General features: G+C 40.4%; 1 protein-coding gene across 3 annotated transcripts in view; it reads right to left on the bottom strand.

Annotated features, from left to right (window-relative positions):
* Positions 1 to 17,037, bottom strand: part of PAPPA (pappalysin 1) — a 287,476-nt gene that overhangs the window by 47,151 nt on the left and 223,288 nt on the right. For all 3 annotated transcript variants that reach the window (XR_011972082.1, XM_072631746.1, XM_072631747.1), the window contains 3 exons: positions 9,965 to 10,148; positions 2,571 to 2,781; positions 1,336 to 1,507 (listed from right to left, as the gene is read on the bottom strand). Coding sequence is in view for 2 of the 3 variants with exons in the window: in XM_072631746.1 (XP_072487847.1) it covers positions 1,336 to 1,507; positions 2,571 to 2,781; positions 9,965 to 10,148 (567 nt within the window). In the remaining variant the exon portion in view is untranslated. The remainder of the gene's footprint in view (positions 1 to 1,335; positions 1,508 to 2,570; positions 2,782 to 9,964; positions 10,149 to 17,037) is intronic.

Here is a 17,037-nt window from a genome sequence, read left to right as displayed (position 1 = left end):
ACTGGTCTACTGAATTAAGTCTAACTCTTCTGGCTGACTTTCAGAACAGACTTATCTAATATAACCTCCTATGATTTCCCAATGCCTGCCTGCTATTCTTCTGTCACCCTATACCATACTTTTCTCCAAGTCTGTGTCTTAGTTCCTATTGTTCTCCCCTTCTGGAATGTCTTCTGTGTCTCCCTCTTATAATGACCTAGATCCTTCCCATTTTTCCTGGTTCAGCTTCTGTTGCTGCCTAGACCCTGACTACTCTTGGCCACACGGAGTTCCACCTCCATTAACTGTCATGGGACTGAAGATTCATGACCCCATCTTAAATTGTTTATTCCACATGAGCTATTTATGCCTTTCCAGATACATTATTGCTCGTAGTAAGGAGGGACCTTGTTTTAATTATCTTCTATATGGTACTAATTATAGGGAGGTATATAAGAAGTGTTCAATATAAAATTATTGTTTTTTCATAATCATCATTATCCCAATCAACATTATCATTATTTTGTATCCTTAGAGCTGGAAGGAACCATGATGGTTATTTAGTCAAATGTGTATTTTACAGATAAAGAGGGTATAACGACATGGCAAAGGTCATGTAAGCAGTAAGCAGCAGATCCAGCCTTCAGTTTTAGGTCCTCTGGTTCCAGTTACATAATAAATTCAAATGTAAAAATCTACCACCATCATCAGTATCACCATTACAACCACTACTGCCACCATGATCATTATATTCATCCAAAATAATATAGTAACTTACTATATTAGAGGTCTACTTGAGATAGGATGTACAGAAATATCCAGATTTGCATTCCACTTCTGAAACATGCTGATGGTACACTACCATCCTTCTAAAGAGCTCTATAGTACCATAAAACACAATCAGATAAGCCTTGGCATACAGAACATAAGCTCTCCAGGTACTGGGAGGAGTGAGGCTATCACTAAAGGCTACAGTCAGGAAATAATTCACAGAGGACGTGAGCTTGCACTTTAAAATATCAAAGAAAGAGGAAGGAAAAACTTGAAACACTGCCTAATCTTAGTTCTGTGATGAACAGGAAGGACATGGCACAGTACTCTGCACATAGCCACCACTTAAATGTTGGTTGAATTAATAAATGGGGAAAGGAATAAGCATTTTTAAAATATCAGCTATATGCCTGGCACTGTGTTTAGCACTTTACAGATATTATCTCATTCGATCCTCACAACAATCTGGTGAAGAAAGTGTTGCAATTGTCCACATCTAATAGTTGAGGAAAACAGAGGTTAAGTGAGGCAAACAGAGGTTAAGTGAGGCAAACAGAGGTTAAGCGAATGAATGAAGGCACTTACCGAAGAAATGTCGCTCTCCTCACACTTGATCCTGCACTCACTATTGAACTGGAAACCATTGGTACACTGGTATAGCCCATGGAACTTGGGTGGGGGTGGGTCACATGTCACAGGTACACAGGCTCCCTCCAGCCAGCTGCCATCTTGGGTACACTGAATCTTGAAAGCCCGTCTTCCAAGAAGAAATAAGAGAAATCATTTGAATGAGTGCCTTGCACATAGAAAGTATTTAATGTTTTGGAATGAACTGACTAAAAAGATTAATTTCTATCCAAAACATTCAAATTTCAATGTCAAACGCCAAGGAGTGGACACCACGTTGAAAATATGTTTGAAATAAGTTTTGTCTAACTGACTTCATAAAGAGTTTGCCAGTATACCTCCTATGTTGGAGTGGATGATGGATGACAATATTTGCCTACTAATCAATAAGGTTTTGTGACTCAGAGTGGGTGAGGACCTTAGCAATTATCTAGCTCCTTTTTCAGATGAAGAAATTGTGGTTTAGAGAGGTTGAGAAACTTGCTCAGAATCACACAGGTAGAAAGAAATGGAGACAGGATTGGAACCTAAGTTTTCTGTCTCCAAAGAAAAGATTCTTTCTGCTATACTATGGCTGCCTCTCTCAACTCAAGGGAGGCAGGGTCTTGATCTAAAACCAAGATCTGTGAACATTAAGTTAACTTTTATTAGTTAATAAATTACTGGGCTTATTTTAAAGTTCAAAGAGACCTCAGAAAAAAAAAATCTAGTCCAATCCCCTTATTTTATATGCGAGGAAACTGAATTCCAGATAAAATGTGAAGGCATGACATACGAGGAAAGAATGACATTTATTTTGTGTTATTCCAGAGGGAAGAACTAGAACCAATAATAGGTGGGAGTTCTATTCATTCCAACCAGTGGAATGAATTATCTTGGAAGGCAGTGAACTCTCTGATTCTGGAATCAAACACAGGCTGGATGACCATTTTTAGGGATGTTGTAGGGGGGTACTCTTGCATTCGATGCCCCCATAGTAGCAGAGGGATTGCTACTATAATAGGTACTCAGTAAAAAGTTGTTGATTAATGCACTGATTTCACCCTAGAAGCCACAAGAGAACAATATGGAATAATGGATTCGTTGCAATGCTATGATAATGTATTCATCTAACATGTAATACTAGATTCAGATGCCCACTGATCAACTTTCCTTCCTCCACACGCCCTACTTACATCTTCAGCTTCACTTACTTCTTTGACTTCCGAGAGGAACCTGGCACGTGGTACCCTGGTTTGCACTTGTACTTGCAAAAGGAGCCTACTTTGTGCTTGTCCTCCCGACACCGAGCAGTCTGGAGATCAGCATTGGGCATAATGGGAGGGGCGAGGCACATCAGTTCACAAAGTGCCTCCGGGAAGGACCACAACCCGTCTTCCATACATGTCAGAAAGCTATTATTTCCTGCTGGGAGGATGTATTTAGGATTAGCATTAGAAATCAATGGGAGAGTGGAAATATACAAACTGTATTAACAATATGAATTATGTCAAATTGGAATATTTTTCAAGTTAGAATTTGCCTTAGAATATAGAATGCTAATACTTAGTATGGTAAGACTATAAAGACCATAGAATATGTCAGATAATAGAATATGGAACTCTAAAGATAGAAATGATCTTAGGAACCATTGAGTCTATAAGCTATATATCATAGAGAAAACTGATGTCTGTAGAAATGGAGTGGTTTATTCAAAATCACAGAGAGAGACAAGCTGCTAAAGTCATGACTACAGTATAAACCCATACCCCCTGATTCTCAAGTCAAAAAAAAATCTTGCTATACTATTAAGTGGACCTAGAGGGTCATCTTCTCCCTCAATCTCATTTTACATATAAAAAACCTCAGATCAAGAGGTGAAAGCGGGAGTGACCAGTCAAAATAAGAATAGGTAGCCTCCCCTGAAATCAGGACCTACTAACAAATCTCATAGTGGCATGCTCATGACACGAGATTGGTTCATTCTTCTCTCTGTACGTCTATGGTTCCACCTAACAGAATGTAGATGCTAGCTGGCTTGCCTGGGCTTCAAGGGAAATTTCAGAGGTTTTGTAGGCCTCCAGTTGTTACTGAAAATCATGCTTTTCAAATTCCTGTCAGGCTAAACTTTGTTGATGGACTCACATGAATGACACTTCCCAATATATACCGTGCCTATGCTCATAGTTGAGCTGGCCATCCTCGGTGAGCTGGTCTGCGTGGGTTTGGCAAATTAAAAGTAAAATACAGTGAGGTTGTCCTTATCCTGTGAAATCATATATTACAGTGAAGCAACTTGGCTAAAGCTTCCCTGAGACAAGAGAGGAGAAGAAATTCATATTTCTCAACATCCTTCTTGTCCTGGCAACGCAGAGCATCTCCTATCTTCCTTCCTCCCCATTAAATTGTACGGTCCCTTTCTCTCATTCCTTTGCACATTTATCAAATTATCGAGGCGCTCCTCTTTAGTACTTGGTTCCTTTTCCTCTTCTTTCTCCTCTTCCTTGTCTTGTATGATTCATCCAGTGAGTGAAGTAAAGGCCAGCATCTACAAACACAGCAGATGCTTCTGTGTTGATGAACTGTTATATTACAAACTCTGGAAAGTTTGACGTCAACAAATAGATGAGCCAGCAGCAATGAGAGGGTGATTCATTCAGTTTCCTGCAAAGTGGTGAGGCTTCTTGGGCATCAGGGACTACATGCTCCAATCACTTCCTTTTCTCTTACTTCATTACCTAGTGATGTTCACTTAGTACCATTGTCTGGAAACCACTGGAGGTATTGGAGCCAGACATTTTATTATGTAGAGACATTGAGTCTAGGCCATAGGTCAGGCTACTGCCCAGTAGCCCATGGCCCAAGCAGGACTTGGAAGGGAGCATAACAGGAAAGTTTCTGGGGTTATGACCTATTAGTGAGTTTGAGGGAGAGGTCTGGCATTTTTTTCCCCTCATAAGTAAAGAATCCAAGTTTATACCATTGGTTTACAAGAGTACAGTGGGGATCCCTAATGACAAAAAGGAATAGTTTGGAGTTAATTATTTTAGCCTGGAAGGTGTCTTAGACTAAGTGACTTGTCCAATTAGAGAGCAGCAAAACAAAGTTTCATTCCCAGGTCCTCTGACTCCAAATCCACTGAGAAACAGTTATATCAGGAAAGAGAGGAGCTCCCAAACCCTATGACTGAAGGATTGTTGGTGCTATCATAGAAGAGAAGTCAAATTTATTCACGGAGGCTAAAAGAAAAGCAGATCATTGGGGTATCAGATGATAAAAAGACCCATAGTAGACGTTCAGCAAACTGAACAGAACATTGGAAATTGAGGAAGCAACAGACTGAAAAGGAATGTGGATCTGGGAGAGGATGAAGAAGGACCCATAAGAGGGAACATAATAAAGGAAGAGAGTTATTTGGGAATTAGCAAAAACAAAAGGAAGAGGGGAAAAGCTTCAGACTGGTTGTTGTACATTAAGAAACACATCTGAAATCCTTATGGTTGCTAGGCCAGGGAAACACTAAAGAAGACAAAAACAGAAGAATTAAGGCCTCATAGAAGAACATGTTTTTATATTGATGGGGTTCCAAGGCCTCATTCATCCCTAGGCTCCAGGGATATCAAAGAGTTAAAAATCATTTGGCAATTCAAAAAGTATGTCAATTGTTCATTAAAATTGGGCCCTCCTGGTAAGAGTATGGGCAAATCTAATTTCACTTGGATGGCTGAATTGCATGAAGTCTTATGTGTCTAAAGGTAATAAAACTAATGGACAGCCATGATCGTTTACAAAATCTGCTAAGAGAAAAAGAGAAACAGACACAGAGAGATGGAGAAACAGACAAAGACAGGGTGAGACAAAGAGAGACAGAGACAGAAAGTCAGAAGACAAAGATAAAGATTGAGATGGAGACAGAAAGAAAGACAGAGGGAGAAACTGGTGAGATCATCTCCAAAGTAATGAGTTGTCATTTCTACATAGCATGCTAAGGCTTTATTATCAATGATCTCATTTGAATGATGACCCTTTGAAGAAGGAAGGTCAAGTTTTATTACTCCTGTTTTTCAGAAGAGGAAACCAAGGCCCAGAGAAGGGAAATATCTTTTATAATATCACACAACTGGTAAGTGGTAGAATGAGGACTTGAACCCAAGTCTACTCATTCTAAAGTCAAAGCCTTGACATTATGCCAAGCTGCATCTCTCAAATATAACAGAAGACCCAAAAAAGGCACATCTGCATAGTTCGCTCTTCAAAGGAAGTCCTCCCATGACCCAGCTTTCAAAGTGGCATCTTAAATTGTCCTTAGGTGAGCTATGATTTCACCAACTTCCCATCTAAGGGGAAGGATTTGTGATTTTCACCCACTTGATATGACTGAAAAGGTATTGATTTATACAAACATTCCTGCAAGGTCAGGAGCTTACAAAGCTTCAAAACACTGTGCAAACCTTAAAGCTATATAAAGTAACAGTGAAAACCCTTTTATCCTGCCCTAAAACAAGAATCTTAGAGAGGACCCTAAAACATGGAACATAATAATGTAAACTGTTAGTTACAGAAGGAGCCTAAAACACTAGCTCAACCCCCTCATTTTACAAAGAATGAAGATGAGGCTTGGAGAGGGGATGGAAAGGAGAGAGTGACTGGTCCAAGGCCAAGTAGCGGACTTAGTACTAACAGTTTGGCCTCCTGACTTCCAGGCCAGTGTTCTTCTGATTCTGGTAAGTAAATAATATCTCTTTACCCTGAGAAGACAGATATATTAGATTAGGTATATCGGAAGAAGATCAGGTATATTAGGAAACCCCAAGGGGAGGGGAGATGAGGTCATTATAAGGAACATTAAGACACTGACCTGGAAGGGAAGGGGTTAGGATTCAGGCACAGTTGAGAAAAGTAGACTCCTACTACATCTTTCTGCAAGCTATAATGCAAAGAACATCTTTACCTTTTCTTTCTTTTTTTTTTTTTTTGATCCTTTCAGAGATCTTGACTTAGAGAATTTGATAAATATCATAATGTCACATGAATATAATTTATTAAAGGAAACAACATGATATAGTAAGACTTTTGAGCTGGGGAGTCAAGAGAAAAGAAGACAGTATGCTACAGTGGAGAGAAGCCTGACTCTGGAGTCAGAAGACCTGTGTTCAAATCCCACCTGTGATTTTCACTGGCAGTATGATCTTAGGTTATTTAGCCTCTCAGTTTCCTCCTCTGGGAAATGAGAGGGCAAACTAGATGATCTCTGAAGTTGAACATGGGAAATTCCTGAGTTTTAGGAGGTCTAAGCAACTAGGCAAGGTACCTGAAATAACAACAGATTAGATTTGATAACTAGAAAAAAAAGAAAGAACTGAACCCTTCATTTTCTTACATAGCTGGGGAGAGCCCATTCTGGACATAGGCTATGTGATCCTCACTGCCCATAGATGAGCACAATGTTCAAGAAGGCTGTGCCTGTCCCAAGGCCCAAATAGGGGAAGAGCACATGCAGGAAAAGAGGGCATGTCAACACATTTATGTAGCTACTACAAAGGCAGGAAGCTTGAATTTAGCCCATGATGATTGCCACCTTAAGGGGCATTTTGCAGCAAAATAAAGAAGGACCCATAGAGAAAGTTGGGAGCTAGGAGCTCCCTTCACACTCTCTCATCCCCAAAGTTCTAATGAAAGAAGGGTCACCTAAGTCATCCAATCTTAGTGAAGACAAACCTTCCTCCTGCCCTTGATTCTAGCTGGTCCAGGCAGGATTCTTTCCCTAGGTTTTGAAGACAGAGCACCAGGTGAGATTGACAATCAGTACATTTCAAGACAACAATCAGTCCAAACGGGTGAATCCTCCCAGTGGCATCCATGTATGATTATTAAGGGGAAAGGATATGAGCAATTAACATAGATGATCAAGGTGATCATTCTCACGGGGACCTCTTTTCCATTGTGGGGGCCTCTGACACCCCCTTGAGAGACAGTATGCGGGAAGGGAACATGGGGATGAAAAGGAGCTGGTAGAGAAAGATACATGCAGGTGGGTGCAAATTATTCTGATTAGAAATTATTATTAACCAAAATAAAAATGCTAATAATCAATGCTAATTTATACAGCTTCCATCCCCAGGGGCCTCTGATTGAGATGAGGAGTGTGATTTCCGTCTGGAGTTATTAATACACCTTACGTCTTAGCTCAGATGAGTAGAGAGGATTAGAGGGGATACCTGGTGGTAGTGCTAGCACTTCTAGTGGCTTCTAGGCCTCACCAGTACCTTCAAGTTGTTACCCTCTTCTTAGTTATTTCAGACCAAGCACTGAAATCAATTCTTGACATTATTGGAGAATAACTATTCAATGATATTGGAATGAATTGAATTGTGGGATTTAGGAAGTCCTGTCATCAAAGGACCATTGATTTAGAGCTGAAGCACCCTTGCAGGCAATCTGGGCCAACCTCCTCATTTTAAGGATGATGAAACTGAGGTTGAATGACTTGTCCAAGATCACCTTGGTAGTAAGAGTCAGAGGTGAGACCTGAACCTAGGTGTTCTATGCTCTTTCCACTGTAATATACTTGCAGATTAGAAAAATCATGTCCTTCCCATGTTTCCTCAGACCAAGGCTAAAGAAAAAGAGGAAATATCAACAAAGGATTCAGAATCAGTCTCTTGTCACTCAGAAATCATCCACAATCTTCTTCCCTTTAATCTGAAGTCTTCTGACTGCTCATTCACTGCTTTGGTCATTTCTTTTTCTCTTCCAATCCCCAACCTGACAGCAACGAAGGCCCAAGGCGCAATAATGACCCCAGCAGGTCAGTTTATTTCCATCCAGCATTTTGTGGGTTGCACTAAAGGTTGGTCAGTCCTTGGAGCTCCATATGATAGGAATATAGAAGCTCCTCTCCAGGGGTGACCCCTAAAGTTTCCCAACTTGAATCAAATCTCTTTTTAGACCCACTTTTCACTATGCCTACTGTTGAATGGTCCTGGCCTCATACTTTTTTTTAAACTCAGTGTCTACCTGATACTTGAAGGGAATGAACCAAATGTCCCTCACGTAAAGGTCATTCTCACAATGGGCATAAATGTTGATGGGGACATCCCATTGACTTTGTGATGCAGTAGCATTGCTGGCATCCCTCTGAGCTCATGCCCATGAAAGTTCAGGATAAGGGTCTCTTTGTTCCATTTCTTGATTCTCTTACTTGTTACCTTTAAAATAATCCCCCATACCTTCCTTATACTCTCTTACAGTTATAACTCATGAACTGAGTTGAAGTAAAGTAAATTGACTTGTTCTGAACTGAACCAAATTAACTTGGCATGGGATAACCACAGTCCTTCTGGGTTTTAGTTGATAATGGATATGATTAAATATATCATCATCATCAAAACCCTTGCAACTAGTCCTAGCACTGTTTGTGGATTACTGCTAACTAACCACACACCCTTCTGCATTCCCTGATAGAAAAAGTGAGAATCCTCTAAGACAGAGAGGGATTTATGGCTAGGCTTATCTAAGAACAGTTCTACGTTGCCAGTCAGTGTCAAAAACAGGCTCTGATTTTGTTTTGCTTTTTTCTGTCAGATGGTGATCTCATATGTGCTTCTCATTCATTGTTTCTTTCTTCCTCTAGTACACTTGCATCAGTGAAAGCAGAAGCACAGGATATCAGAAGTGGAAGGAACCTTAGAATTCAGAATGATAGAACTGGAAGGAATCCTGGTGCAAAGAATTATATAGGATATGGATAGGCTTTTAGAGATGCAAGGGATCTTACTGGTCATCTAGTCAAGCCATTCGGTCAACCAATAAACACTGATTAAACACCTAGTATGTGCCAGGCATTGTGCTCAGTGGTGGAGCTACACCAGAAAAGTAAAAGATAGTCCTTGTTCTCAGGGAGCTGTCAGTCTAATGGGGGAGAGAATACGCAAGATATTATGTACAGGATAACATCGAAATAAATAGATATACAAACAAATAAGGCTATACGCAGGGTAAATTTGAAATCAACAGAGGAAAGGCACTAGAATTAAGGGCCATTGGGAAAGACTTCCTGTAGAAAGTGAGATTTTAGTTGAGACTTGAAGAAATCCAAGGAAGCCAGTAGGCAGAGATCTAGTTTAACACACTTACTTGACAGAGAAGGAAACTGAGGCCCTGGAGAGGGAAAGTGAGTTTCCAAAGTCGTATAATTAGTAAATGGATGTATTGGTTTGGATTCTATTTTATTCTTTTCCTCACATTACCCCCCTGCCAGATTTCATAGGACTCTCAAGGGACAAATATCCTTGACAGTCTCTTCAATGTTTTGGTTGTTGTTTCTGTTTTGCCTTTTACCCAAGCCCCCAGGGATACTGCATTAAATAAATAAATGGAGTTTTAGATCAGCAGCAAATTCGACTCCAGTATAAAGAAAATCTTGGTTATAACCCGCTACTATCAAGTTTTTAGTAATAAATAAACACAAATGAAATATAATACATATATACATACATATATAATGCATAAATATACACACACACACATATCCCTATCTTTTTCCTTTCAAAGGTTCTCCAAAGCCTCCTATGGTCTAAAGTAAGTAGTCATAGTAGACATACAGTACCTTTCAGCTGAGCTGGGAGACGGCACTGGAAGGAACATTTCTTGCCAAATGTGGTACCTTCAAGACAGGAGAAGGTTGCTGGGTAGACGTGATACTGGTCAGGGATGCCACAGTCCACAGGTTCACATGATACCTGTTTGTTCCACTTGCCCTCAGTGCAGGTAACAGTGACACTAGACTCAGACTAAAAGGAACAGACACAGGGGAATTTGTTAAAGAGAAGAACAAGGCAGTGCAAGTGAGTATACATGTATCTGACACTCTTGGCTCCAATAAAAAAAAAGAAAAACAGAACTGTGTGGTGCTGAGAGTTCTGTAGACACTCAGGAAATTAAGGTTCCAGTCTTGGCTCTGTCATTAAATACGTCTGTGATTTTGGACAACTCAATTCTATTGCATTTCTGGGACTGCGTTTCCTCATTTGTGAAATAGAGCCATATTCTTTGTCCTATCCGCTTCAAAGGATCAAATGAGACAATGGCTCCCAAGTGTCATGAAGCACTAAAAAAGCTATAAAAAATATGGGTGTAGTAGTTAAATCACTTGTTTTATTCTTAAGTGGCCTTGAAGGAAATGAGTTGGAGGTATAAATATTAGGGTTAGACAACTTAGAGTCCACAATCATGGAAAATACACATTTAGTAATGGTGTAATGGGGGAAACACACTAGATTTAGCAGCATGATACAATGGAAAATTTTACAGTTGGAGGACCTTGGTTCAAATCTCACACTGATATGAACTGGGTGACCTTGGGCAAGTCCCTCAACCACTCAGGACCTCAGTTACCTCTTCTGTAAAATTAGGAGACAAAACTAGAGGGCCTCTAAAGTCCTTCCAGAAATAAATCTATGATCCTCTAGTACCATGATCCAAATAGTGGTTCTTCCGCTATCACATCAAGTTATATCATCTGAGTCTCATTTTCCACCAAAGTCACATGCTGATGGTACTATTTCCTCTATTTATTGCACCAAGTTCTTATGAAAGTATTTTTGTAAAATTAAAGCTTTGTAGAAATATATTATTACAGATATGTTAGCTATTTATTACCATTATTCTCATTATAATACCCTACTCGATGTATGCCTTTCCTCTTCTATCTCTCGCTGCTCTCTTTAGTCTTCCCTTATTCTTGCTTTTCTACCCCTCCCTTTCATCTCCTTTCCCTGCTGCCTTGACATTAAGCATTGCCAGAGGTTCCCAGGGGCAATGCATAACACCTCTGGGGACTCTTGGAGCCAAGGATCTAAGAGGTCCCCTGGGAAGAATCCTGAAAGGTCTTCCTGACTGAATCCCCCTGACATTGCTGCTAGGAGATGCTGCCCCTTTCTCTTGACTGGGCAGCTGTGCCATAAGTGACTTTGGGACCCTTTTAATGAGACCAGGGCCCCAGTTCATTGGCTTAACTCTGGTTTGGGTCATTAGATGTTGTTGTCTAATTCCCCCAGGATTCCAATTGCATGTGGTTAGTCCTCTTCCATGTCCTAGGGCTGTGGATCTACCAGCTGGGGCTTCTTCCACAAGAGAAGGGAGAGGGTCCCATCAGGAGGCTGGTAGCATGGGGGATGGAGTGAAGACTGCCCTCAGGTGTCAGATAGAACTGATATGACCGGGACATACTGGGAGCTAACTCTCCTATCACTATACTTACAATGGCCTCTTAGGCTAAATTAGGAGTTTTTAACCCAGGTTCTATGAACTTATTATTTTTTCTTTTAATAATTATACTTCAGTATAATTAATTTTCTTTGTAATCTGACAAATTTTATTTTGTTGATTTAAAAATATGATTCTGAGGAATTCTACCAGACTGCCAAAGTCCATCACACACACAGACACACACCTCGACACAAAAGGGTTAAGAGTTATTGAGGCAGATAGATCATAGAAGGGAAACCATATGCAAGACATTATGTAAAGGGTAATATTGAAATAAATATATATATATGTAAACAAATAAGTCTATATACAGGATAAAGTTGAAATCAACAGAGGAAAGGTACTAGAATTAAGGGTCATTGGGAAAGACTTCCTCTATACAGTGAGATTTTAGTTTACACAGAAGCAAACAAGGAGAGGGGAGTGACAGAGAGTAGGGAACAATAGATAATTCTCTTGAGGATATTTCTTTATTTATATATTCAAAAAGTGGTATTGAAATTTCCCTTGTAGTGGTGTATGGCGGCAAATCATGGATAATATGATTATAAATTTGGAGCTGGAAAGAACTTTAAAGTCCATCGAGTTGAACCCCTCTTTCACAGATGAAGGAAAGGAAGTCCCCCAGAGAGATTGTTACTTGCCCAACGTCACACAGAGAGTGTCAGTGGTGACACAGGCAATTTAAGGATCTTCCCAAGCTGACACAGTTAGTGAGGATCAAAGATAGGGTTCAGACTGAGGTCCTCTGACTCCCAAGCCAGATGCTATTTCCACCATACCACAAATAGGGCATAACAGAAGAATCATAACTGCAGGTGATCCAAAATCCAGAGGGACTATCCATATGTTACCTAATGTTACCATTAGGGGCAGCTAGGTGGTGCAGTGTATAGAGCACCAGTGCAGGAGTCAGGAGGACCTGAGTTCAAATCTCACCTCAGACACTTGACCCTCACTAGCTGTGTGACCTTGGGCAAGTCACTTAACTCCAATTGCCTCATCCTGGGTCATCTCCAGTCATCCTGATGAATATCTGGTCACTAGATTCAGATGGCTCTGGAGGAGAAGTGAGGTTGGTGACCTGCACAGCCTGCCCTCACTCAAAGCAAAGTCAAGTGCAAGTCATGTCATTATTTCTCTAATGGCATGGTCTTCTTCAGCAATGAAGGATGAACACACACAATGTTACCATTAGGAAGACTACTTCCCTGATGCATCAATTTGCTTCAGGGCTTTCTCCCTCCTCTTGTAAGCTCCTTGAAGGCAAGGACTGATTCATCTGTGTCTTTGTATCCCTATTACCTAGTTCAGTGTCTTAGACATGGCAGGCATGTGATGAATGTTTGCTGAATTGAATTAACTATGCTGTCAAGATGATGGATGACTTGGAAAAGAAGTGGCCTATTTACATAGTGAGAACAAGGATAAGAAATGGCTAATGATTAATGATCATGATGATGACAGGAGCTAGCATTTATATTGCAGTTTAAGGTCTGAAAAGCATTTTACAAATATAATCTAATTTTATCCTCACAAATAGCCTGAGAAGTAGGTGTTATTATTATAGTCATTTTAACAATGAAGAAACTGAGGAAGGTGGAGATAAAGTGACTTGGCCAGGATCACACAGCTAGTAAGTGTCTTAGGCAGAGTTTGAACTCAGTTCCTCCTAAGTCCAGGTCCAGTGCTCTAGTCACTACCACCAGCTGCCTAGATGAACTTATATCCATGAAACAGTAACACATTCACAGCAAGGTCCTTAGTGTATCAGAGGGCGTCTCTCTGGAAAATTGGTAGGAGAGGCCCTTCTCCCTAAAGTCAGAGGGAATTGGTTCAAAATTCCCCACTAACGTTTAACACCTAAGCAACCATGGGTTAGTTACAACCTCTTTGGTCATGATTCCTCATCTTGAAAGTGAGAGGGTTGGATGAAATGGCTTTTTCAGCTTGTTCTGTGAATCTATAGGAAGGACACAAGCTGAGAAGTTAGATATAGATTCTAATCTCCATCAGTGGAAAGAACACCTACACTGGCAAGGACTCAGACTGACGATAGTGCTAGACAAGATTTCATTGTTTTATGGAAAATTCCCAATACATTGGCCTGCTTCATTGGATTTATCAAAAGTAAACTCAAGTTTCTTTAGACTCTCCAGTTAAAACAATGTATTAGCACACTGGTCTGTAGACTCTCTTCGTGAAATTAACTCCGAAACATTACCTTCTTTTATACTTTTATACTGACTTTTATACTAACATACTCTAACCATGTTCCATTTTTATCTGTATAACTTTCTGTAATAATCGCATTGTGCCCACTCTGAAAATGCTGCAGCAGCCTTCGGACAAATATAACAACATTCTGTACTAGACCTGGGTTTTATTAGGAAGTCACCCTCCTGACTGAATGAAATTGGAAATCTCTTTTCCTCTTTGTTCTCATGAATAGGATGATCTGATTTTTATTTTGTTATTGTTAATAGCAATAGTAATGATTCACATTTATAGAGTATTTTAAGGCTTATAAGAGAGATAGAGTGGAGTAATGGCTAAAAGGTTCTCAAGGAGAGCCGAGTTCAAGTCCCATTCTGACATATACTAGGTATTATCCCGGACAAGTAATTTTACCTCTCAGTGTGCCTACTAGCCATCTCCCTGCAACTCTCTAAGAATAAACTAAAGAGAAGTTGGTCTGAATTGGCAGAAGATATTTTTTCATCAGGAGTTCTACATATCAGTCAAATCAGACGTGGACCACCACCACCACCACCCTCCCCCAAAAAGGGTGGGGGTAGTTACAAAGGGCACTTTGCATGGTAGCTCTGTGAAGTATCTAATATAATTAGTATTATTCTCCAAGTTACTGATAGAGTGGTGAAATGACTTGCCCAGAGTCACATAGTATCAGAATTTGAACCCAGGTTTTCTGCCCCTAGGTCTAGTGCCCTTTCCAACATACCATGACATCTTCTGTCTGAGTTACAAGTGTACTTCCCAAAGCACACTGTGAAAAGCCAGGTGTATTATTATTTCATTTGGCAGAAGAGCAGGAGACAGATCATAACACTTAGCAGTTTGACTATTGGCTCTTCAATTACTGGGGGTTGGGGGTGGGAGAGGCTGTAGTGAACTTGAATTTGGGATGATGATGCTTTCATAAACACTGACTGAAAAGGCTATCTGATTAGTTTGCTAGCTGAGTCAAATTCAAGGGAGGAATAGAGGTGATGAGAAAATGCGTAAGGTCTACAGAATCAGAGATACAAGCCATCCTACAAATGTTCACTTTTTGAAATCCAGGGAAACCGAGAAAAATATATGAGAAGCAGTATAGCACCAGGGAAGGAAAAACAGACTAGGAATTGGGCAACCTGGATTCTAACAATGATTCTGCCTCTCACAGGCTATGTCATCTTTATGAGACTCAGATAATCCTTCTGTGGGGTGAGGTGGTCAAATTGGAGTAAGTCTAAAGACTCTATGGAGTCTTATGGACACGTTCTATAATTCTTTGCAAAGTAATGGTAGTAGAAAGAGAAAGAGGTTTTTTTTTTTTCTTTTTTTCAATAGGCTAAAGGTGGAAGAGATCCAAACCCCAAGAGAAAGATAGTGCTTGGAGGGAGGGAGAAGGCAACTGGTAGCAATGCCAAGTAAATGACAGTCATCACCTGTGGCCTTGAGGGTTTCATTGAGGAGAAGGGCTGGCCAAATCACAGGAGTTTTGAAATGCCAAACATTGATCTAGGATTTTAAAAGCAAAGGATTTTTTTTTCTTCTCAAGCACACATCAAAGGGACCTGAAATTCCTTAGTGCCAAAACACCCTAATTGTTTCCGTAGCAGTCTGGACCTGTCTGTATTTGATACATGGATATGTTCAGAAGGGAGAAAGCAGCCAGTGGCCTGGAAACTCCCATGTGGGCACCTTTTCAAAGGCAGAAGCATTGCACATATAGGCCCTGTCAGTAGCAAGTTGCAATGTCTCCTAGGGCAGCGGAGGACAGCAGCAATGAGATACTACACCGCTTTGGGCACAGAGCCGACGTCAGAGCCATAATGCTATCTAATCCCTAGGGCCCTCCCATTCCCATACTCTGTTTCCGTTACCTACTCAATGCACTGCATCATACAAAAGCAAGCCCAACCAATGAACGAGATGGCTTATTCATGCCTAGTTGAGCAATTCAGTGGCGGGGAGGGGGAACCCACTCCTGGAAAAATCTTATCAGGTTAAATTCAAACAGAGAAATGACCTTAGAGATCAGCTGGGATCATATATTTAGAGCTGAAAGGTACTTTACAGGCCAACTGAACTAGCCCCCTCATTTTACAGATAAGCAAACTGAGACTCAGAACGGTGAGGCAAAATTGACTCAAGGTCACATAGGTGATATATGATCAGATCCTCAGATTCTGAATCCAATGGTCTAGCTCTCCGTTTCCTTTACTGTTCTATTGACTTTATCTCAATACCAAGTTGTGTTTTATGGTAAACAAGCAATCAGTAACCATTTCTTAAGGTCCTACTGTGCACTAGGTGCTGGGGATATAAAGAGAAGAGTGAATTAGTGTTTGTCCTCCAGGAACAAAGGAATCACATGCATAGATATAAGGATTTGCAAAATAGACACTAGGTAACTGAGGGCAGCGGTGTGTGTATGTGGGGGGCGGGGAGAGCTGGGCAGATATGAGCTGATGGGATCAGGAAAGCCTTCAGACAAAAGAAAGACATGCTTCATCTGAGCCTTGAAGGAAAGTATGGAGAAGAAGGTGAGAGAAAGCATTTCAAGTACTGAGGATGGTCAGAGCAAAGGCATGGTTAAGCATGGTTGACATGCTTAAGGAGCAATAAGAAAGCCCAGTCTGACTGGACCATATAGTGGATGAAGTGCACTCAATGTAATATGACTGGAAAGGAAGATTATGGTCAGATTGTAAAGAGTTCTAAATGCCCAACCATATTCTAGAAATAATAGGGAGCAGAAAACTGATCAAACCTAACCTTTAATAAAATTAAAAGGTTTTGATTTACTAAGGAATAATGTAATTTTATTATTATTTATTATTCATAATTATCATACACACTTTATTTATATAGCGACTTCCCATGCATAACAAATACAGCTCAAACATTCTGTGAAAGGTGTGGGGTGAACTTATAGGAGCACAGACCTCGGTGCATGCACAGAATGTTCTGTCCAGTACCAACATAAAGAGAAACTTAGTGAGCTTGCTTCTGAAAGCCAATGACAGAGGAGCATATCTTCACTTGCCTCAATTCAGAAAACACATAAGTATTCCCAGTGAGTTTTCTACATGGTAATGAAGAACCATTTCAATGACTTCAGAGCTAGAATTGAGAGCATATCCAAAAGTACGGAACAAACAAAAGAGCTCTCTCTCTCTGTCT

Source organism: Notamacropus eugenii, chromosome 1, assembly GCF_028372415.1.
Source record: "Notamacropus eugenii isolate mMacEug1 chromosome 1, mMacEug1.pri_v2, whole genome shotgun sequence".
In the NCBI taxonomy this organism is placed as follows: Eukaryota; Metazoa; Chordata; class Mammalia; order Diprotodontia; family Macropodidae; genus Notamacropus; species Notamacropus eugenii.
This window is presented reverse-complemented; position numbering and strand designations above follow the sequence as displayed.